Here is a 20182-nt window from a genome sequence, read left to right on the forward strand (position 1 = left end):
AGAGTAAAATTGAAGTGGATCACAAACAACTACAAGAATGTCCTCTCCCATTTTTCATTTTTTTGGACTGGATCAAAATCCCAAAAAATTATACTTCGTTCCAAAACTAGACATGTAGAAACATTACAACCTTGGATCACAATGTACTGACTGGTATTGTTCAAGCAGCAACTTATGTCTTCTTGTAAGTGTTCCATGAAATACAGTGTGTTGTTGGTCATCAAGATGTAGCTGTGAACATATAGGTACACATCCTAAACCACTAATACAAAAAAAAATCGTTTAAAAATTTGAAGCCAAAAATATAATTTGACACAAGGAGTTATTTAGATTATCGTTTGTCTGCTGATAACTGCCCAGTCTTTGACAACATGGCTGACAGTGAGTTCTGCCATAGATGTAAACTCACAAGCCACACTGGGTACAGTACTAACCTGACTTCGGGTAAGATACGACCCAGGTGTCATCTTGGTAAACTGGGAAGTTTTCGTATTTGGAGTACCAGTCAGTGAAGACTGAACCCATTATGACACGTTCTGGTCCCACTTTCAGGAAGCTTGGGATGTGAATGGATATGCCCTGAAGACGGTCCATGTCAGTACTGGAGACAGGCACCATCCTCACACTCCCGCTGGGAAAGATACATAATGAAATCTTGTTAATGTGCTTCTATGTTAACGATGGAAGAGTAAAAGTCGCAATATATTTGCTGAAATAATTTACAACTAACCCAAAATTTGGGAAAGGTTGTCGTCATTTCGGGTAGTCCTGGATCATTTTCAAGTGGTTACTTGATGTACCTAACAACTGTGTGGCAGAGAATTCAGTGGAAAAACACATTTACAGATAGAAAGATTTGTAATAATGATGGAGTGTTGATAGATGCAACAACAAAATGTGTCAAATTATAAAAAGTCATATGCTTGTCATTTGTAAGATAATGTAATATTATTTATTGTTACCCTGACGAACTAAATGTTACTAAGTCAAGTCAGACTCAGTTCAGTTAAAATATGAAGGAAAATAGAACTTAAGTTAGATAATTAAGAGCAAACATATCACTTAAAGTATTGGATGTAGGGAATGATCAGTATTATTTATTATTTAAGTAATTATGGCCAAAATATCACTACAGTATTAGATGTAGTAATTAATTATTAAATGCATCATATTATATTCTAACTACGAATTTTGCAGAGGATAATTCAATACGTTAGTGCCAAGTTGAAACGAAGATTAGGAAGTACTGATGGAGGGTTGTAGAGCTGATGTGCAAGAGATGTGGAAGTTGGAAGGGAGGTTGTGGTTGGATCTATTCTCGCTTGGTGGATGGTAAGTAGTGTATTGTTAGAAGGAAATAATAAGCTAGATCTTTAACAGTTCGTAGAGTTATTAAGTGTTGATAATCAAGAGACCATGTTGGTGACTAATATAGATCTGTAAAGTTCTACGATCTCACAACGTTCTCATCATTATGTCATGTTGGTGACTAATATAGATCTGTAAAGTTCTACGATCTCACAACGTTCTCATCATTATGTGATATAAGAAATCTCTTTTGAAACTCACACAAATAACTTTTGCCACTTGTCGCCATTTGCTTCTCTCTTCTTTTGGACTCCGTCTTACCCAAGTTCTTCCTCTCTTTGTTTGTCATCCACGGTGCCCCGTGTCTGGTGGCAAAAGCTCTCGTTTCTCATGGATAGGTGTCCGTGTTCGATTCCCAGCAAAGGGGTGGAGACAGCTAGTTATCTATGTTCACCCATCAGTAAAATGGGTACCTGGATGTTAGTGGACTGGTGTGGGTCGCATCCTGGGACAAAATTGGCCCAAATTGCCCGAAATGTTCTGCACAACAAGCCGGGCTTGTCAGCCGGGCCTGTATACCTTGTACATGTACTTGCAAAAATAAAGATTATTATTATTATTATTATTATTATTATTATTATTATTATTATTATTATTATTATTATTTTTATTATTATTATTATTATTATTATTATTATTATTATTATTATTATTATTATTATTATTATTATTAATTTATTATTAATATTGTTATTACTATTATTAATTGTTATTATTATTATTAATTATTATTATTATTATTATTATTATTATTATTATTATTATTATTATTATTATTATTATTATTATTATTATTATTATTATTATTATTATAAAAACATTCTGAGTATAACTCTGGTTCGCTTCAATAAAGTCTAATCGATCATTACAGAGTACCTGCATCACTCTCACATAACACTTGCTGCAAATATAACTTACAATATAACCCACCAGTCAGTTTTAGGATAATAACTATACAATACTGAGAGGATTTTCTGTGAAGCAAAAATTGTACTGTTTATATATTAGTGAAAATGTAACTGGTGATTTTCTATCTATAATATTACACAGTAAAATGAAGCATTAAGATATGTCAGTTTTTACTAGTGTATATTAATAAATTACATTCGAAAATCAACGTGTTAAAATAATGGAACATGCCAGGTTATTTTCAATTTACCTTAGACCTAATATATACAAAATAATGGATGTTATGTTTCGATCAGTGATGTTTTATTTATAAATTTACGTGACCTGTTTTGATGGGTAACAGAGCCTTGAACGTTATTACGAACACAGATTATGTCTTGATGGGTAACAGAGCCTTGAACGTTATTACGAACACAGGTTATGTCTTGATGGGTAACAGAGCCATGAACGTTATTACGAACACAGGTTATGTCTTGATGGTTAACAGAGCCTTGAACGTTATTACGAACACAGGTTATGTCTTCATGGGTAACAGAGCCTTGAACGTTATTACGAACACAGATTATGTCTTCATGGGTAACAGAGCCTTGAACGTTATTACGAACACAGGTTATGTCTTGATGGGTAACAGAGCCTTGAACGTTATTACGAACACAGGTAATGTCTTGATGGGTAACAGAGCCTTGAACGTTATTACGAACACAGATTATGTCTTCATGGGTAACAGAGCCTTGAACGTTATTACGAACACAGATTATGTCTTCATGGGTAACAGAGCCTTGAACGTTATTACGAACACAGATTATGTCACAGATTATGTCTTCATGGGTAACAGAGCCTTGAACGTTATTACGAACACAGATTATGTCTTCATGGGTAACAGAGCCTTGAACGTTATTACGAACACAGATTATGTCTTGATGGGTAACAGAGCCTTGAACGTTATTACGAACACAGGTTATGTCTTGATGGGTAACAGAGCCTTGAACGTTATTACGAACACAGGTTATGTCTTGTTGGGTAACAGAGCCTTGAACGTTATTACGAACACAGGTTATGTCTTGATAGGTAACAGAGCCTTGAACGTTATTACGAACACAGGTAATGTCTTGATGGGTAACAGAGCCTTGAACGTTATTACGAACACAGGTTATGTCTTGATAGGTAACAGAGCCTTGAACGTTATTACGAACACAGGTTATGTCTTGATAGGTAACAGAGCCTTGAACGTTATTACGAACACAGGTTATGTCTTGATGGGTAACAGAGCCTTGAACGTTATTACGAACACAGGTTATGTCTTGATAGGTAACAGAGCCTTGAACGTTATTACGAACACAGGCTATATCTTGATGGGTAACAGAGCCTTGAACGTTATTACGAACACAGGTTATGTCTTGATGGGCAACTGAGCCTTGAACGTTATTATGAATACAGGTTATGTCTTGATGAGCAACAGAGTCTTGAACGTTATTACGATGACAGGTTATGTTTTGATGGGCAACAGAGCCTTGAACGTTATTACAAACACAGGTTATGTCTTGATGGGCAACAGAGCCTTGAACGTTATTACAAACACATGTTATTTCTTGATGGGCAACAGAGCCTAGAACGTTATTACGAACACAGGTTATGTCTTGATGGGCAACAGAGCCTAGAACGTTATTACGAACACAGGTTATGTCTTGATGGGTAACAGAGCCTTGAACGTTATTACGAACACAGGTTATGTCTTGATGGGCAACAGAGCCTAGAACGTTATTACGAACACAGGTTATGTCTTGATGGGCTTGAACACAGGTTGTCTTGATAACAGAGCCTTGAACGTTATTACGAACACAGGTTATGTCTTGATGGGCAACAGCCTAGAACGTTATTACGAACACAAGTTGTCAATGGGTAACAGAGCCTTGAACGTTATTACGAACTCAGGTGATCTCTTGATGGGTAACAGAGCCTTGAACATTATTACGAACATACGTGATCTTGATGTGCAACAGAGCCTTGAACGTTATTACGAACACAGGTTATGTCTTGATGGGCAACAGAGCCTTGAACCTTATTACGAACACAGGTTATGTCTTGATGGGCAACAGAGCCTTGAACGTTATTACAAACACAGGTAATGTCTTGATGGGTAACAGAGCCTTGAACGTTATTAAGAACAAAAGTGATGTCTTGATGGGCAACTGAGCCTAGAAAGTTATTACAAACACAGGTTATGTCTTGATGGGTAACAGAGCCTTGAACTTTATTTCGAACACAGGTTATATCTTGATTGGTAACAGAGCCTTGAACGTTATTACGAACACAGGTTATGTCTTGATGGGCAACAGAGCCTTGAACGTTATTACGAACTCAGGTGATCTCTTGATGGGTAACAGAGCCTTGAACGTTATTACGAACATTCGTGATCTTGATGTGCAACAGAGATTTGAACGTTATTACGAACACAGGTTATGTCTTGATGGGCAACAGAGCCTTGAACGTTATTACGAACTCAGGTGATCTCTTGATGGGTAACACAGCCTTGAACGTTATTACGAGCACAGGTGATGTCTTGTTGGTTATTACGAACGTTATTACGAACACAGGTTATGTCTTGTAGGACTGTAGCACCTGCTGGTAAATAAGTTACTAAACTTCTCAACTAGGTAGCGCAGGAACAATGCAAAATATCTGAGATAAATTCTTAATCCTCGTATTCTTTCACTAAACTCTATAAGTATTAAGACTATGTACAGTGATTATTTTCAAGATATAAAATACGAGAAAACGTCTGTCAGAACAGTCTTCGAACAATGGTAAAGAAAGACTACTAGTCAGCTCTACGAGTTGAAGACTGCTTCGTAGAGTTGGTGGGCTGTCACGTGACTGGCTGATGAACTATCAGTTAGCAAAATAATGGGGCCCAGATTGTTATACTCTTAACTTCAGGATCACTGGTCGGGAAAGCAAGCCAACATAGTTGTTGTGACACGTCGAGTAATTTGACGTAAACATTGCAGGCCACAAATGTATTGGAGCTTCATTGGTGTAACATAAAAGTGCCAAAACCATCTCCTGAATAAGTATTCTTTTCTACGAAAATATCATGTTAATCCAATCAATAGAGAAGCTACAGTATACAGGTAATGGAATGGAATTTCGACGCGATGGTAGATACAACGAACTTACAACTATGTTTTATTAACGATGATTTCCCCATGCAATGAGGTTTATCTGGTTACATGCAGATCAAATATATTTGTGAATTGATTTAGCCCACTTTTTGGTGTTAACGTTCTCATTGAGGTGCCCCGTAAGTCGTTTATCAACTTACACAGTGAGGTCCGTGGTTCTAACCCCAGTATGGGCGGAAACATTTGGGCGTGTTTAGTTAAGACACCTGTTAACCTTGCAGTAAGTAGGTACCTGGGTGTTAGCTGACTGTTGTAGGTCACATCCTGGGTCAAAATTAACCTGTGTTACCTGAAATGTTCTACATAATCATGGGCTTTCTTTATAGTATGTCACTGATGTCAGCTAGGTCTGTATAACAACCACAACTAAAGGCCTTTCTTGTTGCAATCAACACATCATCAGGTGCTTGCAAAGTTTCAGGAAATAGGAGGAAGTCCAAGAAAATTCGTTCAAGGAAAAGTTTTTTGCTCGAGTGAAGTAATGAGGCAGGAGACACTAAGTGCTCCAGAAATACCAGTATCCAGCGACCAGTGACAGAAAGATTGAATATTAAAGCATAAATCTGGAGTATCTGAGAGAGTTAGAGCAAAGGAAGGGGTAGCAGTAATGTTGAATGATCAGTTATGGAAGGAGAAAAGAGAATATGAATGTGTAAATGCAAGAATTATGTGGATTAAAGTAAAGGTTGGATGCGAGAAGTGGGTCATAATAAGCGTGTATGTACCTGGAGAAGAGAGGAAAGCGGGGGAGAGAGAGAGATTTTGGGAGATGTTAAGTGAATGTATAGGAGCCCTTGAACCAAGTGAGAGAGTAATTGTGGTAGGGGACCTGAATGCTAAAGTAGGAGAAACTTTTAGAGAGGGTGTGGTAGGTAAGTTTGGGGTGCCAGGTGTAAATGATAATGGGAGCCCTTTGATTGAACTTTGTATAGAAAGGGGTTTAGTTATAGGTAATACATATTTTAAGAAAAAGAGGATAAATAAGTATACAAGATATGATGTAGGGCGAAATGACAGTAGTTTGTTGGATTATGTATTGGTAGATAAAAGACTGTTGAGTAGACTTCAGGATGTACATGTTTATAGAGGGGCCACAGATATATCAGATCACCTTCTAGTTGTAGCTACACTGAGAGTAAAAGGTAGATGGGATACAAGGAGAATAGAAGCATCAGGGAAGAGAGAGGTGAAGGTTTATAAACTAAAAGAGGAGGCAGTTAGGGAAAGATATAAACAGCTATTGGAGGATAGATGGGCTAATGAGAGCATAGGCAATGGGGTCGAAGAGGTATGGGGTAGGTTTAAAAATGTAGTGTTAGAGTGTTCAGCAGAAGTTTGTGGTTACAGGAAAGTGGGTGCGGGAGGGAAGAGGAGCGATTGGTGGAATGATGATGTAAAGAGAGTAGTAAGGGAGAAAAGTTAGCATATGAGAAGTTTTTACAAAGTAGAAGTCATGCAAGGAGGGAAGAGTATATGGAGAAAAAGAGAGAGGTTAAGAGAGTGGTGAAGCAATGTAAAAAGAGAGCAAATGAGAGAGTGGGTGAGATGTTATCAACAAATTTTGTTGAAAATAAGAAAAAGTTTTGGAGTGAGATTAACAAGTTAAGGAAGCCTAGAGAACAAATGGATTTGTCAGTTAAAAATAGGAGAGGAGAGTTATTAAATGGAGAGTTAGAGGTATTGGGAAGATGGAGGGAATATTTTGAGGAATTGTTAAATGTTGATGAAGATAGGGAAGCTGTGATTTCGTGTATAGGGCAAGGAGGAATAACATCTTGTAGGAATGAGGAAGAGCCAGTTGTGAGTGTGGAGGAAGAGCCAGTTGTGAGTGTGGGGGAAGATTGTGAGGCAGTAGGTAAAATGAATGGGGGTAAGGCAGCCGGGATTGATGGGATAAAGATAGAAATGTTAAAAGCAGGTGGGGATATAGTTTTGGAGTGGTTGGTGCAATTATTTAATAAATGTATGGAAGAGGGTAAGGTACCTAGGGATTGGCAGAGAGCATGCATAGTTCCTTTGTATAAAGGCAAAGGGGACAAAAGAGAGTGCAAAAATTATAGGGGGATAAGTCTGTTGAGTATACCTCGTAAAGTGTATGGTAGAGTTATTATTGAAAGAATTAAAAGTAAGACGGAGAATAGGATAGCAGATGAACAAGGAGGCTTTAGGAAAAGTAGGGGGTGTGTGGACCAGGTGTTTACAGTGAAACATATAAGTGAACAGTATTTAGATAAGGCTAAAGAGGTCTTTGTGGCATTTGTGGATTTGGAAAAGGCGTATGACAGGGTGGATAAGGGGGCAATGTGGCAGATGTTGCAGGTGTATGGTGTAGGAGGTAGGTTACCGAAAGCAGTGAAGAGTTTTTACGAGGATAGTGAGGCTCAAGTTAGAGTACATAGGAAAGAGGGAAATTATTTCCCAGTAAAAGTAGGCCTTAGACAAGGATGTGTTATGTCACCGTGGTTGTTTAATATATTTATAGATGGGGTTGTAAGAGAAGTAAATGCGAGGGTCTTGACAAGAGGCGTGGAGTTAAAAGATAAAGAATCACACATAAAGTGGGAGTTGTCACAGTTGCGCTTTGCTGATGACACTGTGCTCTTGGGAGATTCTGAAGAGACGTTGCAGAGATTGGTGGATGAATTTGGTAGGGTGTGCAAAAGAAGAAAATTAAAAGTGAATACAGGAAAGAGTAAGGTTATGAGGATAACAAAAATATTAGGTGATGAAAGATTGGATATCAGATTGGAGGGAGAGAGTATGGAGGAGGTGAATGTATTCAGATATTTGGGAGTGGACGTGTCAGTGGATGGGTCTATGAAGGATGAGGTGAATCATAGAATTGATGAGGGGAAAAGGGTGAGTGGTGCACTTAGGAGTCTGTGGAGACAAAGAACTTTGTCCTTGGAGGTAAAGAGGGGAATGTATGAGAGTATAGTTTTACCAACACTCTTATATGGGTGTGAAGCATGGGTGACGAATGTTGCAGCGAGGAGAAGGCTGGAGGCAGTGGAGATGCCATGTCTGAGGGCAATGTGTGGTGTGAATATAATGCAGAGAATTCGTAGTTTGGAAGTTAGGAGGAGGTGCGGGATTAACAAAACTGTTGTCCAGAGGGCTGAGGAAGGGTTGTTGAGGTGGTTCGGACATGTAGAGAGAATGGAGCGAAACAGAATGACTTCAAGAGTGTATCAGTCTGTAGTGGAAGGAAGGCGGGGTAGGGGTCGGCCTAGGAAAGGTTGGAGGGAGGGGGTAAAGGAGGTTTTGTGTGCGAGGGGCTTGGACTTCCAGCAGGCGTGCGTGAGCGTGTTTGATAGGAGTGAATGGAGACGAATGGTTTTTAATACTTGACGTGCTGTTGGAGTGTGAGCAAAGTAACATTTATGAAGGGATTCAGGGAAACCGGCAGGCCGGACTTGAGTCCTGGAGATGGGAAGTACAGTGCCTGCACTCTGAAGGAAGGGTGTTAATGTTGCAGTTTAAAAACTGTAGTGTAAAGCACCCTTCTGGCAAGACAGTGATGGAGTGAATGATGGTGAAAGTTTTTCTTTTTCGGGCCACCCTGCCTTGGTGGGAATCGGCCAGTGTGATAATAATAAAAAAAAAGAAGACAGCCAGTCCACAAGAGCTGATATTTTAGTAATGACCTAATGAAAGTAACATTGGTGACATAACAGTTATCAAAATTTCGGGCAGATTTCGATATGATAATATACACTGTACATTTAGAAAACGGGTTCAATTTTAACTATAGGAAGACATCTGTAGATATCCGAGGAAGACAGCCATAGTTCATCTACCTCAAAAGATTCTTGGACAGATGCTGGTCTAACCATCAAGAACAAGCAGGAAAACAGACCTTAATTCCTCGGTGTGGAGCTACAACACCTAGGGCAATCCAAAGCATTCCTATTGGAGTCCGTTTTTAAGCTATACACGATAACTTCAACTTAAGTAAGCCGCCACTATTAATATATAATGAAAATTTATCATATTTTATAGTTTCCGATTCTACAATATTTCGTTTAAGGAAAGTGGATTAAGGGACACTGACTCTGGCTCACAACCAATTTGCAGAGTTATTGCAGATTCTAATGTGGCTGCAAATTGCATTTAATTCCTGTGCAGTTCATTATGAATATCAATCAGTGTTGTAATATCCTATCATAAGTTGCAACCAATTCTGTAAACAATCACCACCAACACAATGTTGAGAATACTTTATCAAAATGCTTTTAACACTGTGAATTCTTAAAAACTACTTGTATGTTAAGTCTTTTAAGGGCATTCGGCAGGACAGAAAAATTCTCATTGTAAGGGAGAACCAGCACATACTTGATCTGAGGTGTTATCCTATGTTTAGTCTGATGATAAATTTTCCTATCTGCAAGCAATGTTGATTCCCCGAACTCCTTTGCGTACCTCAATTTTGTGGTAATATCAGATATTTCCCCAATTTCTTCATCGAGAAACTTTGGGCTGCGCACTAAGTAACCTCTCAGAAACACAGTGAGAAAAATACTCCTTTTTGCTGGTAAGATGGGGAAGGTAGAAGGATGGAAATATGAGAAAGGGTTGGGATGATGGAGGAGGAAGGATAACAGAGGTGAGTGGCCCGTCCATTCTGGGCAAGTTGTGCAGAGATACTGCAGGACGTTGTGTCGGTGTGAGGTGTTCAGGCGGCGAGTTGGGTTGGGCTTTAGGTTTCAGCCAGGAGACGGCTTGAAGGGCAGTGGTGACTGGAAAAACAGGGTCGATTGGAGCCACACCTCAGCTTTAGCTAAATAGCAAAGTGCTGGGGGACTTTAGCTTGTTGGTAGGTGGTGATTAGGCAGTTGAACAGTCGTTAGAGCCGTTGCAGACTGCGTTGAATCTTGTTCTTGAGAGGTGCAGTACGTTCATTTTGGAGTTGAAGTATGATTTATTATTGAGGTGGTAGAGTGTGGATTCTAGGGTAGCAGGTGGGTTTTCGTGACAGGTGAACTTTGCAGTCCTGGGGTCGTTGGCTAAGTTCTGGGAAGGGCATAGCTTTGCTGTATTGTTTCGTGGTGTAGAACGTGACTCCATTGTAGGTAAGGATATGTGGGGTTGGTGGTGGTGGCTGAGCTGGACGAGGCGAGGCTTCTGATTGGTCAGTTGCTGCGGTGGTGGAAGCAGGTGGCGGTGGACTCTTATTGGTGGGATTTGCCGACGTCTCAGTGGTCTCTGATTGGTCCATCTCTGTGTCACGTGGAGGTTGTGGTAGCGGTGGAGCAGCAGTGATGTTGGTGATATTTGCAGTGGATTTTATGATCTCAGTGGATGGTGGGGATGCAGGAAATGTAAAATCAGGCATATTGTTCAGATTGAATAGTTCGTTGATGATGGTGTTGAAGGAGCCAGGTTCAGCTACATTCTGTACAAGAGCATACATGATACAGTAAAAAATCTTGGTTGAGTCGCCGGCAGGAGCTGGCAGAGAAGTGGTAGAGGCACCTTTCGTGGCTTGAAGAATCTTGGTAGTATCTGCTTGAAGCTTGGTAATAGCAGCATATGTAGTTGCTTGTGGAGTGGGTTTCTTTTGCTGTTGGAGTTGTTTCTTAAGTATATCTCGTCTGGTTGGGCACTTGGCAGCAAGAGTATGGTACTCTTGTCTCATTATTGAAATAGTAGTGAATGTATGAACACTTATTAGTGGTTTTCCTATATACCGCAAACTTAAACTTTCTATCAACCCGATGTATCAACACATTTAAGAATGGAAATTTAGATTACACTTCTTTCTCCATGGTCAATTTAATAGACGGGACCAAAGCGTTATGTCTCGGTAAAAATGTATCCAGGGCTATATCATTTCGCCAGACACAACTGCTGTACTCTAACTACCCCCTTCAAGGCAGGCGAAAATGCTTACCTGGAGAGTGTACAAAGAACTTTCCCTGCACATATAAGTACGATAAGGCACTTAAATTACTGGTAACGGGTGAAGGCTCTTGATCTGTATACCCTGGAGCGCAGGCGAGAGTTATACATGATAATATACACTTGGAAAATCCTGGAGGGATTATTACCAAACTTACACACGAAAATCATTCCCTATGAAAGCAAAGGACTTGACAGGAGATGAAACATTCCACCAGTGAAAAGCAGGGACGCCTCGAGTACACTGAGAGACAACACAATAAGTGTCTGCAGCCAACAGTAACAGTCTGGTTGATCAGACCCTGATCCACCGAAAGGTCTGGTCTCAGACCGAGCCGCGGGGGCGTTGACCCCCGAAACCCACTCCAGATAAACTCTAGGTAAACATATCTGAATCATTTAGCTTTATAGGGCAGGATCACTTTCAACAGTCTAGCCTCATGAAACTCCATATAAAAATTGCTCTGTAGGGAAGAAAATAGATTTCCCGTAGCCATTCCCATCCCTTAAGTGTAGTATTTCCTTTCAACTACACACAATTATCTCATTAATGGTATTCTTATAGTAAGGCATGGTGAAATCATCTGATTCTTCTTCCGATATGACAGCAAATCGGAAACAGGCACTCAGATGAACAGCGCCATGACATCAAAACTTGCTGTATATCACTGAGATGAGCTTTGTTTTTTTATGCGGGCTTCAGAAATGTTGACAAGCAATGGAGTTAATATCTTTACCAACCATTTTGATGGCATATGCAGCCGATCCTACGGAGCTAATAATAGGTCTCGCTGGAAAACCGGGGTTGTGGGTTTTAATCAATTCGTACGCATAAGGTAAGTGTCACCTATCTAGCTAATAAGTGTTTAAGTAATTCCTCATTATTACGAACACAGGTAATAATGGCCTGTGACCTGGTCGTGATGGGTTAGAGCAAAACAACTCAACAGTAATATTTTACTTGTATTCCATTCACCAAATGTTCATATACAGTTATGTACACTTATGTATACTATGTACAGGAGTTGAGTATAAGTGTACCACACGGTGATGAAGGCGAACATAGAAGCCTGAGAGAGAGCACCATGCTTTAACCAGCTAGACACAAGTCTGGCAAATGCTGACTGAATGAACCCCATCACATCAGCATTCGGCAGGCTCACCTATGACTGGACATTGAACCAAGGTACTGATTTAATGATGGGTACCCTTACCATTAAACCCTTAGCACCTGGTTTGCTGGTTGCGAGGCAGCCTGTATGGGAGTGTGCATATACTCCGAATAATATGTAATGTACTCTATACATGCCACACTCATTATCTCTCAATAACTTCTAAGTTGTTTATTTACCTTAATATTTATCTGGTAAAATGGGTTCATATTAAGAAGCATTTAGGTTTCCCTTTCTTTAAATAAAATGTTCATTATTCAGCTATAATCTATCTAGTCCATAAATACAATCGCATTTTCTACGTCTGCTTTCGTAAGGTGAAGTCAAAGATCTTTCTTAAATTCATGGTATGATTTAACAAATCTTTGAGGTCAGTTCGATTCCACAGGCCTGAACAAAGTTCCACATACCATGACTTTGCAAATATTGAACGTTTCATGGAATAAGTCCTCTTGTTTTTTCAAAATTGCAAAAAGACTTAACAAGGTCAACATAATTAGTGTTCCCACTAGTAGACACGAAACTTAACTCGTATTCTAGGGCTGTTGGTCACTGGTAAGTTCAACACTCGACAGGTTAATAGCATCTCCGGGTTATCATGTTGGGATCAACCACTTTCTGTTATGAGGTTATTCAGTTTTCTAACATGTAAACATTCAATTTTCCGTATCATTATTCTCAATCCCCTATAAAAGTAATCTAATAAATGATCTTGCCACTCGAGTGGTACCATGTTGAAGAACTCTTGTGTGGCCTTTCTTACTTCGATAAATAACATTTTTCTTCCGTGTTTTATCATATCAATATTATCAGTAATTACTAACCTGTACAGCTGATGAAAAGGAGTCGAAGACAGATTAACAAACCCGTCCCGCTTTATGGGCCATAAGAGGGAAACACTTGTAAGAGAAAACAGCAAAGGAAGAGAAAGGAAAAAGTGTAGAGAACTGGAATATAGGTTAGCTATTGCTATTCGTATTTGTTTGGACTTCCTCCTCTTTTCTGCAACATTGCAAGCTCCTGATGATGTGTGTTGATTACATCTCTCTCTCTCTCTCTCTCTCTCTCTCTCTCTCTCTCTCTCTCTCTCTCTCTCTCTCTCTCTCTCTCTCTCTCTCTCTCTCTCTCTCTCTCTCTCTCTCTCTCTCTCTCTCCCTCTCTCTCTCTCCCTCTCTCACTCTCTCACACACAGGCACACACACATACACACACACTCACACACAGGCACACACACACACACACACACACACACACACACACACACACACAGATTAGTAAGGGGTAAGGCAGTGTTTCTACCGGTAGTCATTAGCAGTAAGAATACTTAGGAAGCTAGGAAGTCCTCTCTCAATGTGAACAAGGAATAGGATAATAACCAGCAATAATTGATACTTAAATCCAGAAAGGGCAATAAGTGAAGAGAGTAGCATTACTAGGAAAGACAGCCGAGACTAAATTTGAGCCTACACGACAGAGATCTTTCAACCAAACCACCTACCCCACCCCCCTAACCATCCCTCCCTCGCACACACGCACACACACACAAGGGTAGACACTCATAGAAGCTTTAGACCCTAGTAGCAAGTTCTGCTTTTTATAACCCAGAATTACTGGTATGTATTAGCAGTATCTACCCCTCACACCTCCCCCATACATGCAAACACACACATATACACACACACCTGCACTAGGACAATATGGTAACTAACTAGGCGAATACACACACACACACAGCCAGGAGCTCACTCACCCCCGCAACCTCAACTACAGTACACACACACACGCACACACACACACACTCACACACACACACACACACACACACACACACACACACACACACACACACACACACACATGCACATACACACGCACATACACACACATACACACACACACACAAACACACACACACACACATATACACACATACGCACACACACACATACACACACAACACACACACAACACACACACACACACACACACACACACACACACACACACACAAAACACACACAACACACACACACACACAAAACACACACACACAACACACTCCCACACACTCACTCTCACACACACACACACACACACACACACACACACACACACACACACACACACACACACACACACACACACATACACACACACACACACACACACACACACACACAAAACACACAACACACACACAACACACACACACACTAGGTGAGTACACACGCACATACACACACACATATACCGTCACGGTCACTTTACCCTTGACCCTCTTTTCCCCTCCCTTCCCTGCTAATCCCATACACACACCTCCCCCTAGTTCTAAGAGTCACTCATCCTTCTCCCCCCTCCCCCCTTTATCCCACCCCTCTGTCTCCCACACATGCACACACACATACACAAGCACACATACACTTGACACAAACACATACCCCCCCTCCCCTAACCACCTCTCTCCCTTCCCTAACCACCTCACCTTTGCCACCTACCTTTCCCCCAAACCATCTAACCCCTCCCCATACCATCTAACCCCCTCCCCCAACTACCTCCCCCCCTCCAATAACTACCCTCCCCCTCCCCTATAACCATCCATCCCCTCTCTCTCTCAAGCACTTACTCCCACCTCCCCTAACCACCTCTCCCCCTTCACTAACCACCTCACCCTAGGCACCTACCCCTACCCCAAACCATCTAACCCCGCCCCCAAACCATCTAACCCTCTCCCCAACTACCTCTCCCCCTCCAATAACCATCCTCCCCCTCCCCATAACCATCCATCCCCTCTCCCCCAACCAGCCATTCCCCTCCCCCTAACCACCCCTCCCCCTTCCTTCTGTGGAGCAACAGGGGAACCTAGAACTAGGATGAGAACTAGGGGCTCAAGGGACGAATCTGGGGGGGAGGACTGGGAGGCAGAGCTCAAAAAAAGGGAGGAAGACTGGGGAAGGAGACTAGAAGAGCTGGTAAGGAAGATGGAAGAGAGGTTAGCAGCAGAATGCAGAAGGTGGAAGCAACATGCCACAGCAGCAGAAAACAAGATAAAGAGATTAGAAGAGGAGCTGAGACATCTGAAACAGCATAGAGACAAAGATATTACAGAAGTAGCATCGGCAATGGCTATATCAGACACAGGCAACAGGTCTGAAGGGAGCATGGAAACTAAACTGTATGCAGAGGTCCTGTCAAACCCACATTTGGCCATAACATAGACAGGGAGCACACTAGGACAGAATGAGAGGTTGGAAGACATTGAAGGAACTAGGACATGTGCAGGGACCTTACCAGACACCTGTGGGGGCCAGGAACAGGTGAACAGGAAGAAAAAACCAAGGAGCATAAAGGCCATAGCTAGGGAAGGGACTGAAGAAAGGAACACTCCATGGGAAGGAACTAAAACACATCAGATGATGCAATTGGAGTCACAGTGGGAGGTGGAAAGGGAGAAATCAGTGTTTGTCTATGGGCTAGACGAAGCTAAAGGGGAAACTTATGATGAAAGAAAGCAGGAGGAGAAAACAGTGATTGAAGGTATCATGAAGGTGATAGGTGAGGGGGACATGACCCAGGTGGCAAATTTTCGGAGAATCGGGTGGTTCACAAAGAAAAAGAATCGGCCTCTCAAAGTAATTTTCAAGGCAGAATCAACCCGAACCATGATCCTGCAAGAGAAAGTACGGCTGAGAGGCAGGCAGGAGTTCATGAGTGTGTACCTCGATCGAGACAGAACACAGGAGGAAAGGAAGACGATGAATGAGAGAGTTCAAAAACGAAAGGAGAAATGGGAGGAAATGAAAAAGGAGAGCAGAATAACCCAGGAACATGTGGAAGGACAAGCACACCCCCCAGAAACACCTGCAGAAGGACCCCAGCCACGACACCCCCAAGGCAACTGAACAGTCCAAACCAACCATCACAAACCAATCCCTCTGTTCCCACCCCCCGCACAACAGTTACAGTATTAGATCAGAAGTTGAAGGTTTGGTACACAAATGCAGATGGATTAACGAATAAACATGAGGAATGGCAAGAAAGAATCAATGAGAAGTCCCCAGACATCATAGCAGTTACAGAAACAAAACTCACGGAGACAATAAAGATGCAATCTTCCCACCAGGATACCAGATCATGAGGAAAGATAGAAGGGGCAGAGGGGGAGGTGGGGTTGCTCTGCTTGTAAAAAACAGATGGAAATTCGAGAAAATGGAAGGCATAGATGAGACGGGAGAAAGAGACTACATAGTAGGTACACTTCAGTCTGGGGAACACAAGGTGGTTATTGCAGTGATGTATAATCCACCACAGAACTGCAGGAGGCCAAGAGAGGAATATGAAGAGAGCAACAGAGCAATGGTGGACACACTTGCTGAGGTGGCAAGAAGAGCTCACTCCAGAAGAGCAAAGTTGCTAGTTATGGGGGATTTCAACCACAGGGAGATTGACTGGGAAAATCTGGAGCCACATGGGGGTACCGAAACATGGAAAGCCAAGATGTTGGACGTGGTGCTGGAAAACCTCATGCACCAACATGTTAAGGACACTACCAGAGTGAGAGGGGAGGATGAACCAGCAAGATTGGACCTTGTGTTCACCCTGGGCAGTTCAGACATTGAGGACATCATGTATGAGAGTCCCCTAGGAGCTAGCGACCACGTGGTTCTGTGCTTTGAATATATAGTAGAGCTGCAAGTGAGAGAGTAACTGGAGTTGAATGGGAAAAGCTGGCTATAAAAGAGGGGAATACATAGGGTTGAGGAACTTCCTGCGGGAGGTCCCATGGGACAGAGAACTGGCAGGAAAGCCAGTAAACGAAATGATGGAACGTGTAACAACAAAATGCAAGGAGGCAGTGGAAAGGTTTATTCCCAAGGGCAACAGTAACAACGGGAAGACCAGAACGAGCCCCTGGTTTACCCGACGGTGTAAGGAGGCAAAAACAAAGTGCAATAGAGAATGGAAAAAGTACAGAAGGCAGAGAACACACGAAAATAGGGAGATCAGTCGCAGAGCCAGGAACGAGTACGCACAGGTAAGGAGGGAGGCCCAGCGACAGTATGAAAATGACAAAGCATCGAAAATCAAAACTGACCCAAAACTGTTGTATAGCCACATCAGGAGGAAGACAACAGTCAAAGACCAGGTGATCAGATTAAGGACAGAAGGGGGAGAACTCACAAGAAATGATCAAGAGGTATGTGAGGAGCTAAACAGGAGATTTAAGGAAGTTTTTACAGTAGAGACAGGAAGAACTGTGGGAAGACAGCACAGAAGGGAACATCAAGAGGGAATATACCAACAAGTGTTGGATGACATACGAACAACCGAGGAGGAGGTGAAGAAGCTGCTAAGTGACCTTGATACCTCAAAGGCGATGGGACCGGACAACATCTCCCCATGGGTCCTTAGAGAAGGAGCAAAGATGCTGTGCATGCCTCTAACCACAATCTTCAACACATCCCTTGAAACTGGGCAACTACCTGAGAAATGGAATACAGCAAATGTAGTCCCCATATTTAAGAAAGGAAACAGAAACGAGGAGCTAAACTACAGACCTGTGTCTCTGACATGTATTGCGTGCAAAGTCATGGAGAAGATTATCAGGAGAAGAGTGGTCGAACACCTGGAACGGAACAAGATTATAAATGAAAACCAGCATGGGTTCATGGAAGGCAAATCTTGTATCACAAACCTCCTGGAGTTTTATGACAAGGTAACAGAAGTAAGACACGAGAGAGAGGGGTGGGTTGATTGCGTTTTCCTAGACTGCAGGAAGGCCTTTGACACAGTTCCCCACAAGAGATTAGTGCAGAAGCTGGAGGATCAGGCGCATGTAACAGGATGGGCACTGCAATGGATCAGGGAATACCTGACAGGGAGGCAGCAACGAGTCATGGTACGTGAAGAGGCATCACAGTGGGCGCCTGTGACGAGCGGGGTCCCACAGGGGTCATTTCTAGGCCCAGTGCTATTTTTGATATATGCAAAGGACATGATGGAAGGAATAGACTCTGAAGTGTCCCTATTCACAGATGATGTGAAGTTGATGAGAAGAATTAAATCTGATGAGGATGAGGCAGGACTGCAAAGAGACCTGGAGAGGCTGGACATATGGTCCAGAAACTGGCTTCTCGAATTCAATCCTGTCAAATGCAAAGTCATGAAGATTGGGGAGCGGCAAAGAAGACCGCAGACAGAGTATAGGCTAGGTGGACAAAGACTACAGACCTCACTCAGGGAGAAAGACCTCGGGGTGACCATAACACCGAGCACGTCACCGGAGGCACACATCAACCAAATAACTGCTGCAGCATATGGACGCCTGGCAAACCTGAGAATAGCGTTCCGATACCTTAATAAGGAATCGTTCAAGACACTGTACACTGTGTATGTTAGGCCCATACTGGAGTATGCAGCACCAGTCTGGAACCCACACCTTGTCAAGCACGTCAAGAAGTTAGAGAAAGTATATAGACAGCCTGTACTGTCAGAACACACAGTCTAGCCGTCTGCTCTGACTAGTTCATATTTCGCGGCATTTAGGTGCTGCCCTCTGTAGGCTCACCCAGGTCAGTGGGAGGCTGAGCCCATTCGCTCTCACTCCAAGGCCGACCCTCTTGATAGACACAAGTGGTCCCTCTCCACGGACTGGCTTGCAGTCACTCCCTCACACTGCCCGTTTACCTGGAGTTTACCAGGAGAGAGTTCCGGGGGTCAACGCCCCCGCGGCCCGGTCTGTGACCAGGCCTCCTGGTGGATCAGAGCCTGATCAACCAGGCTGTTACTGCTGGCTGCACGCAAACCAACGTACGAGCCACAGCCCGGCTGATCAGGAACCGACTTTAGGTGTTAGTCCAGTGCCAGCTTGAAGACTGCCAGGGGTCTGTTGGTAATCCCCCTTATGTATGCTGGGAGGCAGTTGAACAGTCTCGGGCCCCTGACACTTATTGTATGGTCTCTTAACGTGCTAGTGACACCCCTGCTTTTCATTGGGGGGATGTTGCATCGTCTGCCAAGTCTTTTGCTTTCGTAGTGAGTGATTTTCGTGTGCAAGTTCGGTACTAGTCCCTCTAGGATTTTCCAGGTTTATATAATCATGTATCTCTCCCGCCTGCGTTCCAGGGAATACAGGTTCAGGAACCTCAAGCGCTCCCAGTAATTGAGGTGTTTTATCTCCGTTATGCACGCCATGAAGGGTCTCTGTACATTTTCTTGGTCAGCAATTTCACCTGCCTTGAAGGTGCTGTTAGTGTGCAGCAATATTCCAGCCTAGATAGAACAAGTGACCTGAAGAGTGTCATCATGGGCTTGGCATCCCTCGTTTTGAAGGTTCTCATTATCCATCCTGTCATTTTTCTAGCAGATGCGATCGATACAATGTTATGGTCCTTGAAGGTGAGATCCTCCGACATGATCACTCCCAGGTCTTTGACGTTGGTGTTTCGCTCTATTTTGTGGCCAGAATTTGTTTTGTACTCTGATGAAGATTTAATTTCCTCGTGTTTACCATATCTGAGTAATTGAAATTTCTCATCGTTGAACTTCATATTGTTTTCTGCAGCCCACTGAAAGATTTGATTGATGTCCACCTGGAGCCTTGCAGTGTCTGCAATGGAAGACACTGTCATGCAGATTCGGGTGTCATCTGCA

General features: G+C 42.4%; 1 protein-coding gene across 4 annotated transcripts in view; it reads right to left on the bottom strand.

Moving 5' to 3' along the window:
- The window catches only part of LOC128689503 (luciferin sulfotransferase), a 438093-nt gene that overhangs the window by 310247 nt on the left and 107664 nt on the right, over positions 1-20182 (bottom strand). For all 4 annotated transcript variants that reach the window (XM_070086450.1, XM_070086452.1, XM_070086449.1 and 1 more), the window contains one exon: positions 435-631. In XM_070086450.1, the coding sequence (XP_069942551.1) occupies positions 435-631 (197 nt within the window). The remainder of the gene's footprint in view (positions 1-434; positions 632-20182) is intronic.

Source organism: Cherax quadricarinatus, chromosome 18 (genome assembly GCF_038502225.1).
Source record: "Cherax quadricarinatus isolate ZL_2023a chromosome 18, ASM3850222v1, whole genome shotgun sequence".
NCBI classification, from domain to species: domain Eukaryota; kingdom Metazoa; phylum Arthropoda; class Malacostraca; order Decapoda; family Parastacidae; genus Cherax; species Cherax quadricarinatus.